The following is a 22,971-nucleotide window of genomic DNA, read 5'->3' on the forward strand; positions in this document are numbered from 1 at the left end:
GAAAACCCGCTAAGTAGGCCAGAATCTTTATCGCAGGTCTTTCCCCCTTGAAAGAGGTATTGTGGATTTTTAAAAAAGCTAAAAAAAAGTCGAAGCCGCAACTAGAAACATCTTTCCCTATATAAAGTCGGTCAAACAGACGCCTGAATCGCAGTCTTTATTGAGACTTTGTAGGGCACGGTCAAAACAAACGCCAGCTTCGTTTCACCGGTAAGTTCAATGGCAATTACTCAATTTCTTGTTTTTTTTTTTAAGAGGTAGATTCCATCAGATAGATGAGAAAATATTCGAAAAATACAGAAAAATCTTAGAAGTGGATTGACATTTGTTATAAAACAAATTATTAATTATTAATGAGTTTAATTATTTAATAAGCTTTCTTTTTTAATCATTTCAATAACGATTCTGACTTTAGTTTTACTTTTAAATACAAAATCACATGCAAAATAAGTACGGCATTTGTCAAATAACTCGTTTAAGTCTGAAATGCCTAGCTTTGTGAAAGCTGATTTAAAAATGCTTTTTGTCTTATAATATTTTAAAGAAATCATGTGGAAATGCTTTAAAAATAATTTTGTTATAAGCATAGTTTAAGACTAAGAAACAGCTTATTGCTAGCTGGCGACCTGCGTTTTAATTAAGTAAATTAATTTGTAAATAATAATAACATAGATGCTTTAACCCTTTGCAGTCGGAAAAGTAATTCGTTGCAAAATTATTCAGCTAGCACAAGGACTTACTTATTGCTATGAAAAAAATTATGTATTATAGTTTTAAGTTGAACTTTACCTAAAAATTAATCTGAATTTTCTTACCATTATTTAAATATTTTTTAAAAATAAATAAATAAAACGTCAAAATGATGCCCCGTTTTGAATGGTGAGAGTCAACATCCGAGTGCAAAGAGTTAATTTTCAAGTAGCAATTTTTAATTCAACATTGCGAAATAAAATGTGGCATTTCCATTCGTGGTAACAAAACGAAACTACTTGCAGTTATAAGTAAAGTATTTAATAATTTTTTCATCAGCACTCGTGTTGCCAATTACATGTTATAAATTCATATAATAACGTATGAAAAATATATTCTATTGGCTACAAGCTTTATAGCTCCAATCTTATTCCTACAATATTTTAGAAGACAAAATTGAGTATGGTGTTTCAAGGCAACACTCAGTATTTCAGGCTTACATCTTCGAAATTTTATTTGAAATTGTTTATCTGTCTGTCTGGCATTCGAAATTTTTACTGTATAAGGAAACCATTCTAAAAAGCAAGAAGGTTCTCTGTTTGGCTTTGCAGTATACTAACATAATAAAGCATTATTTCTATATAGTTTCGTAGAATGAACAAAAATAATTGAACAAATATTTTGGAAATTTTACTATAGAAAGATCGGATCAAATAATTGGATCTAAAATTTAGTAAGAAAAATCATATTGCAAGTGTTTTTTTTTTGCATTATCGAACCCACTTAAGGGAGATCACAATCAACTTTTTGATTTGCGGAACAATCAACAGTTTGCAGAAAATTAGCTATATAGACAATTTTATTGTTATGACTTTTCACAAAATTTACTGATGTAACTTCTAGCACTTTTGAATTATCAAATTCAACACGCGCGAATTCACAGATAGAAAGACAGACATCTCTGGGATTGACTTGGTACAAAATTTTACAAGCATCGTATAAAATTTGATACACAGTTTTAATCATAAAACTAATATGTTAAATATAGTTTAAATACTTGTCTATATTACTGAGTTACTATGTTAGCATGCAAATGAAAACCCATAGATAAGATTTTTTCTAAACGGATAAATTAAAAATGTGATCGATATTTAAGATTTTAATGCAAATGCCTTGTTTAGATTAATGTGTTTTCGCGTTATTGAATTCCCTCATATATCAGTAGGTTGAATTATTGCATAAAAGTGTTTTGGTATCAAAAATTTTAAAAGATGCATCAAAATAGAATTTTCTAAGATATTGGTACTTTATCTTTGTATACAAATATCATATTTTAAAAAAACATTTTTAAAACACGCATTGCCATTAATATCCAAAATATTATAAATTTTTTTTTAGTTATTTCGTTTATTTATTAGTTTGTTAACATTCCTTTGAAAGAAAATATTTTATCAGCTTGATTATGCGGAAATAATTGACGCTGTGATTAAAAATAATTTTTTGAAAAATATCATGAAAATCATTCTAATCACACGAAGTGAGAAATTACTTTTTAATTTAAAGAAGCAAAGAAATGGTATATTATCATTTCGTAGACATAGATTACAATAATTTTCGAAGATATCGCTGAAAAATATAAAAATTTCGAAATGAAAAATAAACGGCAGGAGATAATTTAATGAAGGTTATTTCTGAGTTCAATTACATTGAAGTCTTTTAGATTATTCCTGATTTTTTTTTTCTGCGATACGAATTATACAAATAGAAAAAATTGCAATCGTCGAAAAATTCCACTTTGAGATTTTGATTATTTTCGCTTTCAAACCTTTCTGAGTCCAAAAAATACATTTAAAAAAAATTATATCTCTTTGTCTGTGGAGACTGTAACTCCAAAACACCTAGAACTGGAGGAATAAAATTTTGTATGTGATTTCACTCAAAAGTTTTAGATTTCTATGAATTTTTGAACATTTATGAGAAATAAGTTTATCTGTCTGAGAGAAAATAGAGATTGATAGCTACTGAAAACGGTAGCTTTATCTATCCAGCATAGAGCTACATAAATAAAATTTGATATTCGGTATTTAATGTGAAGACGTATCGAAATGATGAAATAAAATAACCGATGAGAATGATGCCCATAATGGAATCAAATCCATCATTCTCATCAGTTATTATGCCATCATGGGCATAACTTTCACCGGTTTGTACTTTCATTGATTAAAAAAATACTGCAATATTTTATATGAATGAAAATTGATATTATATAACTTGTTACTAAAATTAATGAAATGCCAAATTTTAATTTTAATTCTTCGAAAATATTAAAAAGATTCAGAATGTATACTAGATTTTCTTCGACATGCTACAAAGTTCAAAATACTCATTTGTGGGAAAATAAAACGCCGATCATTCGTGGCTTTCTGAGCCTTGACTAATATCGACAACTTTAGGCAAAAGAGATAGGATTTGCAGATTTATTAGAGAGTAAGAGAGAAAATGTCAGAAAGACCAATCCCACTGGTTTAAGATGAAGTTATGAAATATACGCAAATATTTCCACTTTATTATTTAAGTGGAAAAATTTCTTCTTTAAAGTGGTAAATATTTCTATAATAATATTATATTTTTCTGAATAGAATTTTAAATTTGAGAAAATTTTCCATTAATGTAATATTTATCACTTGGTTTCATTATTTTATTAAAAGAAATATCTCATTTTGATCTTTTGTTTATGTGACAGAAACAAAAATTCTTTTAAAATGGAAAAGGGTGTCAAATCAATGATTAGTTGAAGTTGAACAAATTATTATTTGATTAATTGGGTGAAGTTATGGAGTCAGGATCCAAGTGCTATTTAAACCCTTTAACTTTGGTTCCGCTTCTGGTCGGTGCATCGAATAATCCTATTTTTCAAGTAGTAAGTAAGATTATTTAAAATCCATGAACGAATCAAGTGCCCTAAAAACTCTCAGTTGAATTAAGGCGACAGTGCCTTTCTAACTGGCTTCTAATCATATTAAGGCTAAAATACGCAATTAAGAGGTTAATAAATACCGGATTCCTTATTAAAAACTAATCAAAGTGCTATGTAGTGCTTGAACAATTCTAATCTTTCAAGCAACAAAATATAAAAATGTAGAATTTAATCCAGTTTGTAAATTTTACTGAAATTTATTTCTAACTGTCCAGCGGAAGTAGTCAGCTGTTTCAAAAAATTTCGCATATTCTGAAATAATTGTACTGTATTATCAACTATATACAACTGGAGAACAATAAATATGAAAGAAGATATTGGCGTCCGATTTTTGGCGATTAATTGCTGGGATGCGGTTTTCGATGTGTTGTTAGTTGAGTGCGTCAGAGCACTGGCCGTGTATTTTGGGTGCCTTTTATTCGGCCAATTGAGACCAAACTAACACAGAAGTACTGTCGTTCCAAGGTCACATACATACCAAATTTCATTTATTTAAATCTTTGTGTTTTTGAATAACTGCTCTTATATGCTTATAAAATTACAGACTGACAGATTGTCCTTGACGAATATGGATTCAAGTTTCATATGGATTGGCATTTTAGATGCTAAGCTAAATGCCAATTTTTATTTATCTACTCTTCATTTTGTAGTTATTGTTGTGAACTTGCATTTGATCAGCCGGATAGACAGACTTTCTGTGAAGGGATTTCGTTCTAAATTTGACAAAATTCTACAAATGCCGTGTAGAGATCATATACCAAATTTCATCACTGAAGGTCAGAGCATTTTGGAGTTATTCAGTTCATAGCAAACAAGCAGACAAAATTCGGTAAATGTGTTTTTCGAACTCAGGAAAGTTTGAAACGTGGAGATTCGACAAAATACCGAGTTCAATTTTTTTTGACGATTACAATACTTTCTCTTTGTATATTTTATAAGAAAATAAAAAATTTAAATTACCAGTGATTTTTACTGAAGAAAGACAGAATGATTGTTTCCAACTGTTATTGGTATGATTAAATCATAAATACATTAAAATTTATCACTCAAAAACGTGTCAATGGATACATTCTATTTGATATTTTTGTTTTTAATAATAGTTCAGGACTTTTTTTCTTAATATGCAGGTTTTCAAAGATTTTTTTTAGTTGGATTTAAATTTGTAATAAAAGGAATTTATTATAAATACTGTCTTCCCAAAGCAAAGTTTCCAATAATCGATATATCTATTTCTAAATCGAAACTTTATACACATTTTCAAATGAATACGCTTATTATTTTATGCAAATTTATAGCAGATTTAAGTCGGATTCAATAAAGATATTAAAGGAAATGCCATATTTATTAAAAAAAAATCTTACAGAAAAAATGCAGTTATGCAAAATTTCAGTAAAGAAATTTTGGGAAGAATTCTCAAACTTTTCTGGCACTCTCCTTAATAAAGATGTTACTCTGCCCCCCCCTGTCTTTTTTCATTGAACATATAAATTGTGGATCTTGAGGAGGACTGTGATGACGAGTGCTCACATTTTTATTTTCGGCGTCTCTGCATATGAACGCTTTGTATCTCTTAATGTAATGAAGAAAATTGAGTATGCCTTTTGAATGGTTTTTTTTGTCATGCAATTGAAACCTAAACTCCAACAAATATCATTAGTCTACGTTGATGTGTTTTTGATCTATCCTTTTACGTGTTTGCGAATGAACATACCGACAGACAGTCAAAAAATTGGTCAATTTAGTTGAAATGTTAAGTCCAGAGAATATAAGTTGAAATTCGATACACATTTACACTTTAAGTGCTAAAACTGTGCAACAAATTATATTTATGTGGTATTTTGTGCCTTGTAATAATCGTGTACACTTCCTTTCGAACAGACGGTAAAAACAAATTTTCTGTGAATGACTTTCGTTTAAAACTTATTTACGATCCTCAAATTTGATGTAGAGATGACCTACCAAATTCCATTCATCTACACCAAAGCAGTTTTAAATTATCGTAAGAGCCTGACATAATTTCAAATATATTTGTCAGACAGACGGATTTCAAATATTGATACAGGTAGACAAAATTTCAAAATTGTATTTTTCAGATTTAGATCTGAAAAGTGAAAGTTCATTATATTCCTGTGGCCAAAATTTTCGATAACTGCAATACTTTCTGCTTGTATACTTGATATACGAAAAAATATAATGTATAAATGTTTATAGGTAACATATTTCATAATAACCACATATCTTTAACAGAGTTGGTTTTAAATATTCATTCGATTTCAAAATTTGCTTTTAATTTGTATTTCAAAATTATTAATTGTACTAAAAAAATATTCATCGAACGCTTGCTTAAAATCTATTTAATATTTGAGTAAAGAGTATATATTTGATTCTGGACATTGATTATTTTAAAAATAAAATTTATTTCATAGTATGAAATAAACTTAAATATCTTTAATTTAAAAATTATTTTTAATCGAGATTGACTCTAAAAAAAAGAATTAAGTATTTGTAAAAGTCGCGAATGGCTGTTTTTTTTAATAAAAATTCAAAAATAAAATCTTGCATTTCTCTAACTTTTTCTAATTAATTTAGAACGAAACAGTATAACCATACCAGTTATACCATATAATTATTAGCCCTCATGCAATTTTCGTTACACTTCGGCATTTATGAACAAAATTAGAAATATATATAAAATGTTTAATAAACAAAATGGTTTACAATAACAAAAATAAAAATATCACTAACTATAATATCACTAATTTAACAAAAAATTATAAATATTACATAATCAACTGTTAAAAGAATAAGCAAATATGCAAGAAAGTAACACCATGTTAAATATTAACATTCGGCAAAATGCCAGCATGCATGCAAATATACGCATTAAAAATATAGAATATTTTAACTTTAAAAAAAAAATCAGCAGACACTAAACAATCTTTTTAAATCTTATAGCGCCTTGTAGAAATTAAACTATTCAAAACAATTTTTAAAAAGAAATTAAAGCTAATTTCTAGCATAAGTTAATTATAACTTTTAAAAATTTAATTAAACATTGCAAACGACAATTCGGCGCCAAATAAATAAAAGTATTTGAATTACCTGTCATTTTTTTCTTCCAATTAGAATACGGTAATATTAAAAATAAAATAAAAACTTCTACTTATGGAGTTTAATTGTTTCTTGAAAATAATTACTTTTCACGAAACTTGCATTAAAACGTCTGCTGCTTCAGAAAATTAAAGAGTAAAATTTGGAAAAATTTATTCATTAATTTGGAATTTTGTAGTAAACGAACTAATTATGAGTTTCACTATTTTTTTATAGATTACTCATTATTTTTAATTTTAATGGCATTATGTTGTTTAAATAAAAATGAAAATATACAATAAATTGCATTGTAAATGTCCCTTTTTATCAAGTACTTCTTTAAATTTCTACGCATTGCATTTAAAAAAAATGCAAAATCTAAATAAGAACATGCCAAATCTTATGCAGATGAGAAATTACATTTCCCATCTTCATTTATTGATATACTATTCGTTCAAGTTTTAAACAATTTTTGAAAATATACTGCTTAGCTAGTAATACCATTGTATTTATGAAAATACGGTAATACTATTCTTCTATTTTATATTATTTCATAATAAAATAGTTTAGTTAAATGATTCATTTTTCTCCTTTTTTGCAGAATAAGCACAATGGAAAATCACTTTTTAATACTTATGTTCTTGAGTGTTCTTATACACTCTTCACTTTCGGCTGAGAAGGTTCTTTTCGGTCAACCGGCGCCAATCGCTGCTGAAGGTCGCCAAGCTCCAGCAGAAGACGCCGCCAAGGAGATTACTCCTAAAAATGGCCGCAAAGCCAGGGTTTTTACCTTCCCGGGCGCTACCCAGCAGCAAGATTCCAGGACCCACCAGCCCGCCTACGTAATTTCCTCCCCCTATGAAAGCACCGAGGACAGATTCAGCACAGCTGGGTCGTCTGGATTGTCGGATGAAAATCGTTTGCTGTCGCTTTTGCCATCTTTCGGAGAAAATGGAATGCAGGTGCGAACAGATTATAACGAAAATATTTTCTTTATTTTCTGAATCTTTCCTTGCTTTAATTGGGCTGAAAACTTGCAGGAAAATAATCGATTTGCAGAAAGCAATTGATTTCCAACAATATTTGATTTTTTAAAAGATTAATTATGATTATTTTACAAAAATTAGTGAAGATTGTTTCTGAAACTAACAAAATAATCTTCCGATATTACATTTTTCATTCTTTTAGTACCTTGAGAAAAACTTTATATAAAAATTTTAATCGAGCCCTCCATCAGATGATGTCCTTTTTTGCTCTTCCCTCTCACGCATCTCAAGCTCTTATTAAACTCTCTAGGGACCTTTAGGAGCCTCTGGGCCCACTTTTTAAAACGATTTCATGCAAGCTTTGACACTCGTTCCCCCCTTCTCCAACCTACAAGATTAGATTAAAATAAATTTAAAAAATCTGATCTCTATATTGGCAGTTCACAGAGTATATTTTGACAGATTAAAATAACAAAACATTTTTTTATCACTTTCAAGAGGTTTCAATATAAATACAACAAATACTGCATATAGAAAAGTGCACCGTTAAATTTTTAAAGCAATATTATACAGCATAGTACAAAAAATTAAACTTTTTAAAACAGTCTAAATAATTATTTGATAATAGGATTTAATTTTTTAAATTATAAAACATAATATTTTTAGAATAATAAAAATCATTTGTAAATTATAAATCTAACATAAAAAAAAATTCTAAAATATATTGAGAAATTTTTTAAAAAAATACTTCGGTATAATTTATATGAATTCGATTGCTCAGTCTTTATATTTCAATTATGAAAAAAAATCTCTAGGATCACGACCCTAAATATATGGGAACCCTTAACCATTTGGCTATTTCCGGCTGTGCCACCCTCTTTCTTTCTGGACATTCATAAGCTTAATTTCGAAATATATTTTATGTGTTGATATTTTTTCTACTTGTAAGAGCGACATTTTTTTAACTGATGAAGCAACAATAATCAATCAAAAATTTGAAATAAACTTTCGAATTCTTTTTTAAAGTTTTTTTTCACACTTGTAATTAATTAGCAAATCAATTTCAAGAAAGAAAGCGCCAAAAAATTAAAAGTAACATAAAAGAAATAATAGGTATATCTTTTTAATTATTCAAAAGTGAAATAATTAATTATCAAAGAAAGGCCATGACAGTACTTAAATTTTAAAAAAAGAGTTAAAGCAGATTCGAACTTCCAGTTCAAAACATCATAAAACAATAATTTTCTAGACTTAATTCTTCTATCTAGATTTTATTTTTATTAACAAAGACAAAAATGCAAGAAAATAAATTTGGCTTCATTGTAAAGCTTAAATCTTCAAATTTTAAAGTGATTTTTTAATAGTCTAATCCAAAATAATTAAAGAAAAAAGTGAAAAATTTTGATTAATTCATATTTAATAAAAAATTTGATTGAAATTTACTATTAAACATGAAATTTTCTATTAAGTTATTTCATTTGAAACTTTGAAAAACTTTTCCTATCTAGGGTTGTTACTTAACCCTTTGCACTAGGAAGGTGACATTCACTCTCATTCAAGATGATGCATCGTTTCGACGTTTTATTTATTTAATTTTGATTGTTGTAAATACCTGCAGAGTAATAAGAAGATGCAAATTAATTGAACGGGAATATTCAACTTAAAACAATTATATGCATTTATTTTTCGATGCAATAAACATGTCTTTGTATTAGGTGAATAATTATGCATCGAATTACTTTTACGAGTGCAAAGGGTTAAAAAACAAATCTTGCCAAACTTGGTAACTCTATATCTATCAGTGTGCCTAGAAACAATTTTAAACATTCTTTTTTTTTTTTTTGCCAAATTTGGTAGTTCTATATTTATCAGTGTGCCTAGAAACAATTTTAAACATTCTTTTTTTTTTGCCAAATTTGGTAGCTCTATATTTATCAGTGCGCCTAGAAACAATTTTAAACATTCTTTTTTTTTCTCCCTATATGTCTTTGTTTAAATGTACATATTCATAGACTGGAATAGTTTAGTTTTATTAACTTCCCGTTTTAAAGCAACAGTAGAGTTATTTTTGAATGAATTTTATATTTATGAACCCCGGTCAGCCGACGAGGGAGGCACCTGAGATGACATCTCAAAGTTTCAGCCCCACGTCAGCGGACGAATTTGGTAGAGACAGATTTATTCATCATCAAGCTGAATTATGTACTGATGCTTCGGTGGAATTGGGTTTCGAACCTAAAATTCTACTATCCCGAAACCGAAAAGCTTCTAAATTACCGCCACCCCCTATCGAAGCATCGTATTCATGTTACAAAACGAATTTTTGAAGCGAGGTGTAGGCAAAGATAATTTATTTTATGTCTTTAAAACTGAATGTGCTAAGAGGGGTAAACGAAAGCATCATCCGGCATCATCTGTATCGTTCAAGTACATTACACCGTTATGGAGGAAGTTATCGAAACAGGGTTTAACCTTAATTTTATATTTATATGTGTTCTTTGAGAGATGTTAAAGCTTCATTACAGCAACGCAGCAATTTGTAACAAACGCATTTTTTTTTAAATAGTAGAGAGCATTTCTTTGGTTCGTGACAATAGTCTTTACGTTTAAAGCACTGTTAGGTCATTTACCTCAAATTTAACACTTCTTTTGTAAATCAGAAGTAGGTTTCAGCTAAAAGCATTTACACGCTTCAGTTATCCATCTTACAATTTCGTACATTTCAAGGACGGATACACTTCAATTTATGAACTTCTGACTATTTTGTTTTGTTTTGTTTTGTTTACCTAAATGTTTTATTGTTCCTTTTCTTAAGAGAAGACGGTGTTTGAAAACTTAATTCAGAACAGGATTTGACATTCGTGTTAAAAGCAACAAAATGCTGTTAGTAGTAGAAAAAAATTCCCTTTCACTCTAGTATAGCAAAGACATTATAGGAAATATATTTTTAAAAATTTTTTCATGTTAAAATAATATACAAAATTAGTTTAGTCCTTGCAAAAATAATATTGTCAGATAACCATTTAATAGTTCTTGATCGCTTTGCCACCACAAGGTCGCAATTTAGGGATTTTGGGATTTTACGTACACCACCCAGCACCAAAAATATATTTGATGAATCTGACAATTTAGTTTCATCCTTCAGACATCAGTTAATACTGTGTGTAACAGTGTGTATTCTGTGCTTCGTTTCTATATAACAGTGAAATTTGCAAGTTGAACAAGAGGAATTGTCTTATTTAACCCTTATCGTGGCAAGATTGTTTTTTTTTTTTGAAAAAAAGCAAATATATATATATATATATATATATATATATATATATATAGGTAGCTTATTTTATATATTTTTTTATATTTTTATATTTTTTATATTTCATATATATTTTTATTTTATAGTGGTATATATTTTTATAAAGTTGTATGTATGGTATACTATACAAAATGAACATAAGGGTTAAAGCATTATATTTGTGGTTTGGTTTTTATACTGTAATGAAATACCATGCATAAATATGTAATTTGGAGACTTTAGTGACGTCCTGTTACTAATTCAATCATTTATTATTGAAATGATTTTATTGATCATTTTATAATGATACTCTTTTTTCAAAAATACCAAATATTTTCAAAACAATACTTAATCTGAATATAATTATTTACAATTTTTTGTGCATATATCTATATAACATATTCGGCCAAAAAATTTGAAAAAAAAAATTGGCAGTGAATGGATTAAAGCAATGATTCTCCACGTGGGTGCAGCACTACTGTAAAGAACCGTAATGTCATGGAAAACCCAGCTGGAATTTTTTATGTACTAAGACAAATCTAGAACCTTCATTTCAGAATTTCTTAAATACTTCCCATCATTCCTTGAAAGCATTGTGGGGTTGGGTAGTGTAGGGACGGAGAAGGCAAAAATTGGTAGATCACAATCGTGCTCAAACATGAGTACACCCCCTTCTCCGCTTTCAGGTGTAGTGATATATAAAGGCGCATTTGCGCTTCAATACTTATTTTTCTCAATAAAACACAGAGGGTTTATTTTAGTTTAGTTTAGCTATATTAAAGTCCCATTTTTAAAGCAACACAAGGGTTACTTTGAGAAGTACCTCGTCATTTTGAACCGCGGCCAGATGACGAGGACGACACCTGACTGGCATCCCCTCTCCAAACTTCCACACCACACCAGCGGGAGGACATTTGGAGCTTACGGATTTAACGTGCACCAGACCCGCTTACACGACGGTTCTTCGGTGAAATCGGATCTCGAACCTGAAGCTGTCCGGTTCTGTAATCGAGGCCTTACCACCAAGCCACCACGATCCTCAAAATAAAGCGGGGAGTAGTCTGTCCGTAACTTTTTCGTATATTCTAATAAGGATATTACCCCCCCCCCCAACATCCGCACCTGAGGGTATTAATTTGTGAAATTTATTAAAGCAAGGAAAACGTGAATGTTCAGAAATTTACTTGCACAAAAGCGTATTCATAATATTATCATATTCACAAACAAATAAAATTCAAAAAACATTTATTATTATCATTATTATTATTCGGGAAGTCTGTAATCTGGTAATACACCAAAATTCGGAATTTTAATTTTTTGGCGATTTAACAAAACTTTCAAATCGCCAAATATACGTGAACACATATACGTGAGAGTCAAAGGAGGATTTTTTCTAAACTAGAAATTATTGAAACAGAAATGAAAAAAAAACATTTTATAATTAAAAATTTAAGCATTATTTTTTCAATTAAGAACAACATTCGTTTTTATTTCAATAAATAGCAAAGCGGTAAAAAATGTGAAAATAAAACATCAGTGCTTGAACTCAACTCGCCTTTCATGGAGATTTATAGAATAAGCAACTGCATATTTGAAATGTTCTACTTGAAAAAAGAGAGTCAAACATTTTTTTCATTCGAAAATGCATTACCTCATGCATAGAGCATTAATAAAAATAAGCCTGGAATAATCAAATAACGATGAATACTTATTTTAGAAACGGTTTTGACTTTTGGAATTAACTTCGTATAAAATTACGCGGAGCAAAAATGCAGACGATATAAAATTATCTCTTCTTTTAAATATGGAATATGCAAATGCATTTTTAATACAGTGAGATGATTAATGGGGAAATGTACGCTCGTTAAGCACAGATCCGTCACTGAGACGAAAGACTTAATAATAATAAAAAAGAACTATTTCGAATTCTATGAATATTATTTAAAGATGGAGAGCAGCTGTGGGTAAATGTAGAATTAAATTTTATGGAATTTGGAATTTTGAGGAAATTAATAATCCAGAAGATAAACTATCTTTATATGCTTTTAATTTGCATAATTTCTGCTTTAAATAAGATAACGTCTGATTGATTGTACTTGTGACAAAATTCAATTTGAATAATTTTTTTTTAAAAACCGAAATTTAAAAAAAATAGATTGAAATTTTTAAAAATAATACTCAATTGACGATTCAGGTTCTAAATTTGATTGATAATTATTAATTATATAGTTTTATATCACTGTTAGAAATTTAAATTTAAAGCTAATTTTTAAATTTCAGTGTTTAAATGTAACTAAGCTCTAAAATGTGAATATCCTTTAGTAAAATTTCAATTCAGCTTCAATGTATTTTACTAATTCAATAATTAATTTAATTCGATTTAAAATATTCGCCAAGCATACGCGATACTCAGAAGTAATTTTTTATGGATTAAAGTTATATAAACAAAAAAAAAATTGCGCCTTTTTATATGAGAAAATATTCATAAAACTTTTTTGAAATTTAAAATAATTATAGTGATAAATGTATATTTAACAACCGTGTATCTAAACTGTACTTTCTAAAATAAATTTTCTGTTTCTTTCACTGTTAATAAAAAGCTATAACTACTATAAGTTCATAAAGCTTCTTATTTCAAAATCATTTTTCAGACATATTTAGTTGTTTATACATACGACATTAATCCTTATGTTCATTTTGTATAGTATACCATACATACAACTTTATAAAAATAAACTACCACTATAAAATAAAAATATATATAAAATATAATATATATATATATATATATATATATATATATATATATATATATATATATATATATATATATATATATATATATATATATATATATATATATATACAGTACACTCCCGATTATCCGCGGAATTGGGTGGCGCGGCCGCCGCGGATAACAAAAATCGCGGATAATCCGAAAAAAGCTAAAAACGGGTATAGCAAAAGAGAAAGCAGTCATTCCAACTTTGAAAAATCGTTTTATGTACAATAAAACGTAAAATAAACAGCAGGAAATGTTTAACTAACGCTTAATATTTTAGTATATCACTCAAAACTAACCTAAAATGCATTTTGTTAATGAAAACAGAAAAGTGCTTTGTATTTACGAGAGGCGTCAAGGATACACAGAAAAATTAATACATATGTACTGTTTTAATACTGTAATGTATTATGCAATTACAAAAGCATAACTGTAAAACTGCACCTTTTTGAAAAAATTAGTCAAAAAAAAACTTTGTGCGGCAGACGCGGATAATCCGCACCGCGGATAACCCGCACGCGGATAATCGGGAGTCTACTGTATATATATATATATATATATATATATATAAAATAAGCTACCTATATACATTTTTTTTTTTTTTTGCTTTTCTTCAAAGAAGCAATCCTGCCACAATAAGGGTTAAAGAATTCAGTGCAAATTAAAGTTTATAATAAATTTCAATTTACTAATTGGTAAAAAAAATGAAATGAAAGTAACAAGTTTAAATTTTTTAAGCCAGTAAACAATAAAACAAATTCGAAAAAAGCTGCAGCTAAATTATTATTCGATAAAAATATAACCTGAAAGTCAATGCAATTGTACAAACTTCATCAATTTAAATTAAAATCAAAATATGGCCGAGGGTTTATAAGTAAAAAGCGAATAGTTTGCAAACAATCAATCAATGAAAAAGGCAACTAAATATTGAATTCCCATTTCTAAATCAATTTTGTGTAAGGAATCAACTCCGATTAAAAATTTACGAAGCAAAAAAGCAGACGATATTAAATGATCTCGTCTTTTTGAATTCGGAATATGCAAATGTATTTTTGATGTGCTGTATGATTAATGCGAATTTGTGGGATAAACGCAAACACGTTATTAAGTCGAAAATAACTTCAGAAAAAATATTAAAATTATTTGAATCTTATTTGAAACAGGTGTCAAGTAAAGATAGGATTTCATTTCTTGGTATTTGGTTACTTGAAATAGTAGATTAGTAGAGCAGCTGTTGTTGCTGTTTATAAGTTTTAATTCTCATGTTTTGTTTTAGTAATAAACAATTGAGATTGATTATGCCCTTTGTTAAGCCTCATATGACTTAACTCTTATGAAATGGAATCTTTGAAGCAGTATTTGAAACAAACAAAATCTTTAAAAGATTGATTTCATCAATTATTTTTAAAATGTTTTCCGCCCTAAATGTTGATTGAATGAATTATTTTCAATTTTGAAACAAATTTAAATGTAAATTTTTGATTTTTTTAAAATGTATGTAGATGAAATTTTTCCGTTAGGAGTGATTTATAAATCAGAGTTCATTGCCTCGAAAACCAATCTTCTCATTTTGGGGGAAAAGAAACCGCATTGATAACAGACTTTGGAAATGGCATTTCAGATGACATTTTGAAACAACTTTCAAAACTTACTTTATTTTTTAGTATCTTTAAAGCAAAAATATTTTAGTTATATTTCTCCGGTTATTTATTTATATTATAATTTAATATAATAACTAAGAAGATATAATTATATTAATAATGAACTAGTATGAATATTTATATCAATTTTTTTCCTCAACTTGAGAATCAGTTGACTTCATCACTGTGAGATCAAAATTAAATATTTAAATCTATCGATTAGCTGACAATTTAACTCTGAAGATATTTAAATAGTATGTTGTCATCGAGAGCGCAGAAGTGTACAAGATTTCAAAATTCTAGTCCATTAGGAAGTGAAGTAAAATTTATTCTATTTAATGATTTATCTTTTAAAATATGAAATTAAAGTCTGTAAAATATTATATTTATGAACATTACGAATCTAGATAATAAAATGATCCTTGTTATTTGGACGCTATTAATTTGTATAAAAAATTTTCTTTGCCTTTTAAAAATTTTTTGCACTTCTTCAGTTTGTTTATACAGCATCAGCGTTAAGAGAAAGAAACAAAAATGTCGATAAACATCGCTTCAAATACCTCAATTCGTTTTCCAAAATACTTCTTTCTAATCAACACACTAAATATTTTTTCCATTTATATCTGAAATTTTATACTGTAAAAAAAAATTCTATACAATTTGGCTTTCATATCAATAAAGCTCTCTTAAATTTTTCAATGAGCCTTAAGTTTGTATGCTCCCCCCCCCCTTTTTTTTGTCTGCAGACGATTTCTTTCCAACACCAGACGATTAATGCAAGCGGAGATATTTTAAATTAATGGAGTACGTATTTGCTATCTAATCAATGAATTCAATAAATTTTTCTAAATGGGACTTATAAACCCCCGCAAAAAGAATGATTAATAAAAAAAATCATGATACACCCCAACCCCCTCAATCCTTTTTTAGTATTAATTTTTTTCTTTTATTCTGCCGTCGCAACATCTTTTTAGGGACTTTAAATTGTCTTTCGTGCTGAGATAGCGTTTTCACTCAGAATCATTGCAGGGAAGGGAGGGGGAGGGAGGTATATTTCGAAAGTAGAAATATGAAAACTAAATCGAAAGATAAAAAGAAACTTATAGTTTTCACGTCTTAAGATCTTTTTAGTTTTTTTTAAAGTAATATTTGAAAATCCTGTAGCCAGTATGATTAAAGAAAAAAAAAAAAAATCCATATAAGTTTTATGAAGATTATTTTTTTCTTTCCAAGTTTTTTAAACTACTTTTTTTTCCGTTTTCAATTTTTTTTTTCAATCGTCTGCCGAAATCGATTTTTTTTTATCAGCTGAATGTTGAGTAATGCTACAAAGATATTTATTACTTTGAATGAATTTGATTTCTTTATTATTTATTAAACAAATATACCTTAAGATACGAAATGGAAAAGTTTTTGAATATTTTGTCTTTATATCAAACAAGTTTAGTGATTTAATTTATATCATGGTCACACAATCTATATTCAAGAAACATAAATCCTTCTTATTCAATTCGATAGAATTGATCTATCATTTTCTAAATTGAAGAGCTATTAATTTAATCACTTATTTAAAAATAATTTTATCTTTATTTTTCAAATTCTTGCTGCATTCTTTTTTTCTATTCTATTTAGAATAATATTTTCTATTTTCTATTCTATTTTCCTTCTAAATAGAAATTAAGAATAATATTTTCTTTTCTTATTTATTAGAACACTTTTCAATATGTAAAATATATATTCCCTAAATTTTTTCTCGTCAAATCGTTTTGAATATTTCAAATTTTTCATTTTCATTTTCTGACTTGGAGCCAAAAATTTATACAAAACAAAGAAATTCAGGTAAAGAATCTTCTAGCCTTCGTTGAATTTTTAGGAAAAATGTCATTCTATGTTTTTGTTTAGTATATCGAGGCATCAAAGTTTTTTGAAAATTAATGCATAAAAAAATCATAAAATATATGAAAAGTTTTATTAAATATTAGTTTTTATTAGTTTTTTTTAATGAAAAATTCTTTATCTAAATGATATAATGTTTATCTATTGGCAAAGTATAGATGGATGGATTACAGAAAAAAAAAAAAAAAAAAAAAAAAAAAAAAAAAAACTGCATAAAAATTCTTGTTTTACTGGCAAAACATGCTTTTGGATATGCGCTGTAAAATGAAGTTAAATAGACAGTTTAAGCATGAAATGAGCGTCGATGTTCACCAATTTGATTATGGAGCTATTTGCTACGGCAATTTTAGAAGGAAAATCTAGAAAATTATCTTTTCTACTTCTCAAATCATTGAAGATAATTATACTGTTCTATGCTACCCTTTGGCTAACCTTTTCATATTTTCTGTCGTAAATTAGAAATATAACTATCCCATTTAAAGTAATAATTCAGGAGAGGAGAGTCAGTGGCGTAGCAAGAGTAATAGGCGCCTGGAGTATAAGGGGTGTTTTTCGCCCCCAGTCATCATCAATGGTTTTGCAGGTGTAAATGATGCAAGAGGCTTAACATTTCCTGGTATTTCATCTTAAAAATAGCATAAAGATATTTCTGAGTTATTTTCCTAAAGACAAACAAAACTGGGAAGTTTGTATCCCCTCTCTGTCCCTCAATCGCTACGCCACTGCGCAGAGAAATTATCAACAAGTTGATGGAAGAAACATGCAGACGGATTCCATTTAGGGATTGTAAATTTTTTAGCTTGCAGATAAAAAAATTTAGAATTACAAGAATTGTAGCTGCTATAAATATTAATATAAGCAAATTTAATTATCAGCATATAGTAGGTATTAAGATTTCTTGTAAAAGAAAATTGTATTTTAAAATTCATATTCCGAATCCCATTCTAAAAAAGTAACCACTGCCTTTCATTTCAACAGGTGGGTCTCGACTTTAAGCTTCCATTCTTCAGCATTCCTTATGCCAAGATGTTCTCTGCCTTGAGTGCCCCTTCACTGGGCGGTGGACTTGGAAATTTTCTCGGAGGAGGATCTGCATACGGAGGATCCCCTACCACTGCAGCCAGTAGTTTGTCATCCAATATCTTGGGGTCTGGCAGTGGCATTTCCAGTACTGTCGCGACAGTGGCTGCTATGGCAGTGACAGCAGCTATGCTGTATCCCAAGGTTACTGGCTTGTTTAGCGCCGATGGCAATACATTCAGAGATGGTACGCAATTTTTCATTTTCACAATTTTTTTTTCCAACTCAATGAGGACCCAGATCGAGACAATCTATACAAAATGTTGCACAGAAATATTTCTTATTACGAATTTCGAATGGCAACAGTCGAATGTAAAGAAATCACTATACGACCGTTTCATATTACTTCATTGAGCATTTTCGCATTTGCATTTAATTTAATGCTTCGATAATTAATGGGGCTGTAAAATATTATTGGAAATATTCTGGATAAGGCTCGCTAAAAATTATTACATTGGAAATCTGTAATTATTATGCAAGCCAATGCCATTCGGCACCATATTGTTACGAAATTTCCGGGATTCGTTTGGATAGTGGAAGTTGTATGGTGTGAAGAACGCTCAATCACCAGGCGGCAGTAGAAAATAAAACAACGACGTTTATTTACACGAAGACACACAGGACAGCACAAAGACGACAACTATATACAGCACAGAAGACGATTATCTTCAGCCGAGAAGTGCAGCATACAACAGACTCTACTGCAGACAGTAGCACACAGCTTAGTTCAGCACTAGCTTCACTCCGTCGCTGCTCCGCTTATCTCTGGAAGGCCAGTTCTTTATCGTCGGTTCGACTACGACAACTCCACTGGTTCACGACCACTCTTCTCTGTCGCTTCCGACTACTCAATTCACCACTGGTTCACAACTACTTGGCAGCGGCAGGACTGCTTCCTTTTATAGGCATCAGGAAGCGGGGCTAGAAGCCTCTCAACCAATCAGGAACGTTCGAGGCTTAACTCGGTTCCTACTGGACGGATCGGGAAAATTCTCGATGTTTCGGGTATAATCTATTTTGGCGCCAAAGTCGCCAAATTCGTCGCCAAGCTCTGGGATCTCCTATGGAACCCACTATGCTGGGAAGCCGCATCAAGAATTCGTAACAATATTGTTATGCGGAAGGAGGGGGGGATAAATCTTATTACATATCATACTAAAAAACCTCAGGGAGGCTACTACCACTGATTTTATATTTTTAAAATTAATTCTTTAAAATCATAAAGAGACAGGAATGCAATGAAACATATTTAATATCGTGGGAAAGTGCTACTTGGTGCATTCATTTAATTAAATGGAAAATACGCCTAAATGGGTCACTAAGAATTTATCAATACAGAAAAAAAATAATTTTATTGAAATAAAATTTATATCATTAAAAATCTAATTAACTTAATTTTGAACTTTATATATATATATATATATATTGCTTTGGTGATAAAGAGGCAAAACCTTATTAATTTCTAACTAAAAATCTAAGGAAAAGTTTGTAAAAAACTTTTCTGATTGAGCGCCTGATGCACCCAAGCTGTATCTACACACCAATTTCGAGTTGGAAGTCCAACGACCTGTTCTGCAGAATATTTCGACTGACTTTTTACATCATTTTTATTACGTCAAAAATTTATTGACAATATTCAGCCTATAAAATTATCATATTAGAATTTTTATTAACTTTGAGCTCTCGAGTTTCATTAGCTCACTGTTTATTGAATTTTACAGGTGGTAATGCTGATGACTTCTTCCAAAACGTAAACAATGTTCTCAACCAGTTTAATATCGACGGCGAGGCTTGCATGAAGGTGGCGCTGTGCTCGCTGGGCAATGCCAAACGTCAACACACCAGAAGGGGCCGAGACACCACATCATCACTTGCTGACGTCGTTGAAGATGTCCTCAAGTAAGTTCAATCATATTATATATAAATTCGACGCAGTGGGATACTATTTAAAAGATATCGTGCCATACCATTTTCATTCTTAGATATACATTTAAATTCCAATTCCCCGAGCTTCAAATTCTTTGAGGAAAATAATCAAATCCACAGCAAAATTTTCACGAGTAAGAACAAACTGACTTTGATATCTTTAAGCAGCGATATTTCAATACAAAAATTAAGAGTCAAATATACACACAAGAAAACCCTATTTTGATGAAAGTGCTCCCTATTAATGGGGTAGGGGTCTTAAACGTTGGTCAAATAATCGAAGGAAGTGGCTGAAAAGGTTTGATTGACAAACCAAATTACACCCAATCAGAAAGTAACTTTTAGTACCTGAAGATAGAGTTGCGAGGGATCGTGACCTTCAAAAGGACAAAATCAGTGTAAATGTGATTTCAACACCTCAAAGCGTTGTTTTTATTTCAAAATGAGAATTCGCATTTGGTGCTTATTTTTTCGTCCATTTGCATGTTGCCAGTTCTAGGAACATTAATGGTCTCTGTGGGAACGAAAAATTATGAGCGGAGAAAGCAAACCTGTTTTTGTAGATATTAAATTAATATGCTATAAACGCGTTTCCTCCTCCCTTCCCAAGTAATAACCCCTTTTAGTAGTCAGTTATCTGGATGTGGTTTCAATTAATCTAAACAATTGGTTTACTATCAGAATTGCTTTAAGAAATATCTCAACTTCAAAAGAAAGCACCTTAAAACTTCAAAGAAATTTTATTGTATTGAAATTCTCCTTAATGATGCTCCAAAGAAATTTTGTTGTATTTAAATACGTTTTAATGATGATTCAAAGTAATTTTGTTGTATTGAAATACATCTTAATGATGATTCAAAGAAATTTTGTTGTATTGAAATACGTCTTAATGATGATTCAAAGAAATTTTGTTGTATTGAAATACATTTGAATGATGATTCAAAGAAATTTTGTTGTATTGAAATACATTTTAATGATGATTCAAAGAAATTTTGTTGTATTGAAATACGTCTTAATGGTGATTCAAAGAAATTTTGATTGCATTACTATTGGAGTTTTATTGTTTTACTATAGATATGATATTGCAATGGAATTTCATTGCATTATAATTTACAATCATAATATGTTTCAAAGAATTTTTTCCCTAAGATTCATATTCAATATATGAAGATTAAATGAACTTGTATGAAAAATTCGTATTCATGATATGATACTTTAGAAATTTAATTTTTAATAAAATTTTATTTTTAGCATATGGCAATTAAGTAAAATAAAATTCATAATCACATTATGACACTTGATTGAAATTTTACTAAATAAACTAAATTCGATATTAAATAAATGATACTGAAATGAAATTTTATTAAATCTCATTAAAACCACTTTTATGTAATATTTATCACTTTTTTTTCTATTGCAGTTTACCGGCTGTCAAGAAATTTATGAACAAAGGGGGCCTCGTGCAAGCTCGTGATTTCGGTGGCTCCGGGGGCGACTGTGAATACTTCAACTCCCAAAACAAATGCCCGATAGCAGCCCAGACCTTCAAGAGCATGCTTTCGAAACTTTCTTAATATTTTTACTTGTCCATTTAATACCATAGTGTCAACCATAACAACTTCAACTGCCATTTTATTATATTCTTCTTTAATATCGTATTTTAGTTACTTACAATCGTAATTTTTTAACATCAGCGGAAGCATCCATTCGATCCTATGTCTTTAATTAACTTTGAAGGTATCAATTATATTAAGATTTTGTTAGGCGTTATTATTGGATATAAAATTTATGTGAACTCCATAAATAAGCGTTATATTGATTCTTAGATAAATTTTAAAAAATAACAGCATTATTCGGAAAAATAATCTTTCATCAAATTTGATATTAGATATAACTTCACCCAAAAGGTGTTAAAATATCTTATTATAAAAATTAGTAAAAGCGATAAATAGTCAGCGATAATTTTAAATTTTGGTAGTAAAACTAATTGTATTGGATAAAATAGCGCTGTTTTTCCTTGACCAATTGAAAAACTTAATAAACGCACCGAAATGATTTATAAATATCGAGCATCTTTTTAACCAAACTTTTTTAATACCATAACCACCTCATTTCATAACTTAACACTTAATGATATAACTAAAATTATAAAAATAAAACATGAAAATACACATAATGTGATTATTGTTTCAAAGTTTTAAAAAATATTACCATTTATATAAAATAATTTCCAACTATCTAAAATACAATAATTATGTAATTTCAAATATAATTAATTTCTTACTTCACATATCTTTGATATTTCTTACGAAATTATATAATACTTTAAAGATTCTTTTATTATTAGAAGAAATTTTCCGATATTTTACCATTATTCGATCGCTTGGATGCGTAATTTTGTATTTAAAATATATCCGAGTATTTTTTTTTTCAGAATATATCAATACACATTTCCCAAAGGGTTATTTTTTCCCGTCTGTTGTATATATTTTTTTCTGTGTGATTCTTGTAAATTTGTGGAAAATTGTTTTTATCAGCTGGTCTGTAATAAGTAGAGCTCACTTTTTTTTATATAGATTTTATTCTTTTTTTAATAAAAATATTTGTAAATATTT

At 29.0% G+C, this 22,971-nt stretch overlaps 1 protein-coding gene across 1 annotated transcript; it reads left to right on the forward strand.

Moving 5' to 3' along the window:
* The first annotated feature begins 142 nt into the window (after nucleotides 1-142).
* On the forward strand, nucleotides 143-22,968 carry LOC129975905 (uncharacterized). Its single transcript, XM_056089188.1, has 5 exons — nucleotides 143-210; nucleotides 7,359-7,719; nucleotides 18,329-18,617; nucleotides 20,152-20,329; nucleotides 21,777-22,968. The coding sequence occupies exons 2-5, from the start codon at nucleotides 7,369-7,371 to the stop codon at nucleotides 21,928-21,930; spliced, it is 972 nt and encodes a 323-aa protein (XP_055945163.1). The 5' UTR covers nucleotides 143-210; nucleotides 7,359-7,368; the 3' UTR covers nucleotides 21,931-22,968.
* The last annotated feature ends 3 nt before the right edge of the window (nucleotides 22,969-22,971 follow it).

The sequence above is a fragment of the Argiope bruennichi genome, chromosome 7 (genome assembly GCF_947563725.1).
Source record: "Argiope bruennichi chromosome 7, qqArgBrue1.1, whole genome shotgun sequence".
Taxonomy (NCBI): domain Eukaryota; kingdom Metazoa; phylum Arthropoda; class Arachnida; order Araneae; family Araneidae; genus Argiope; species Argiope bruennichi.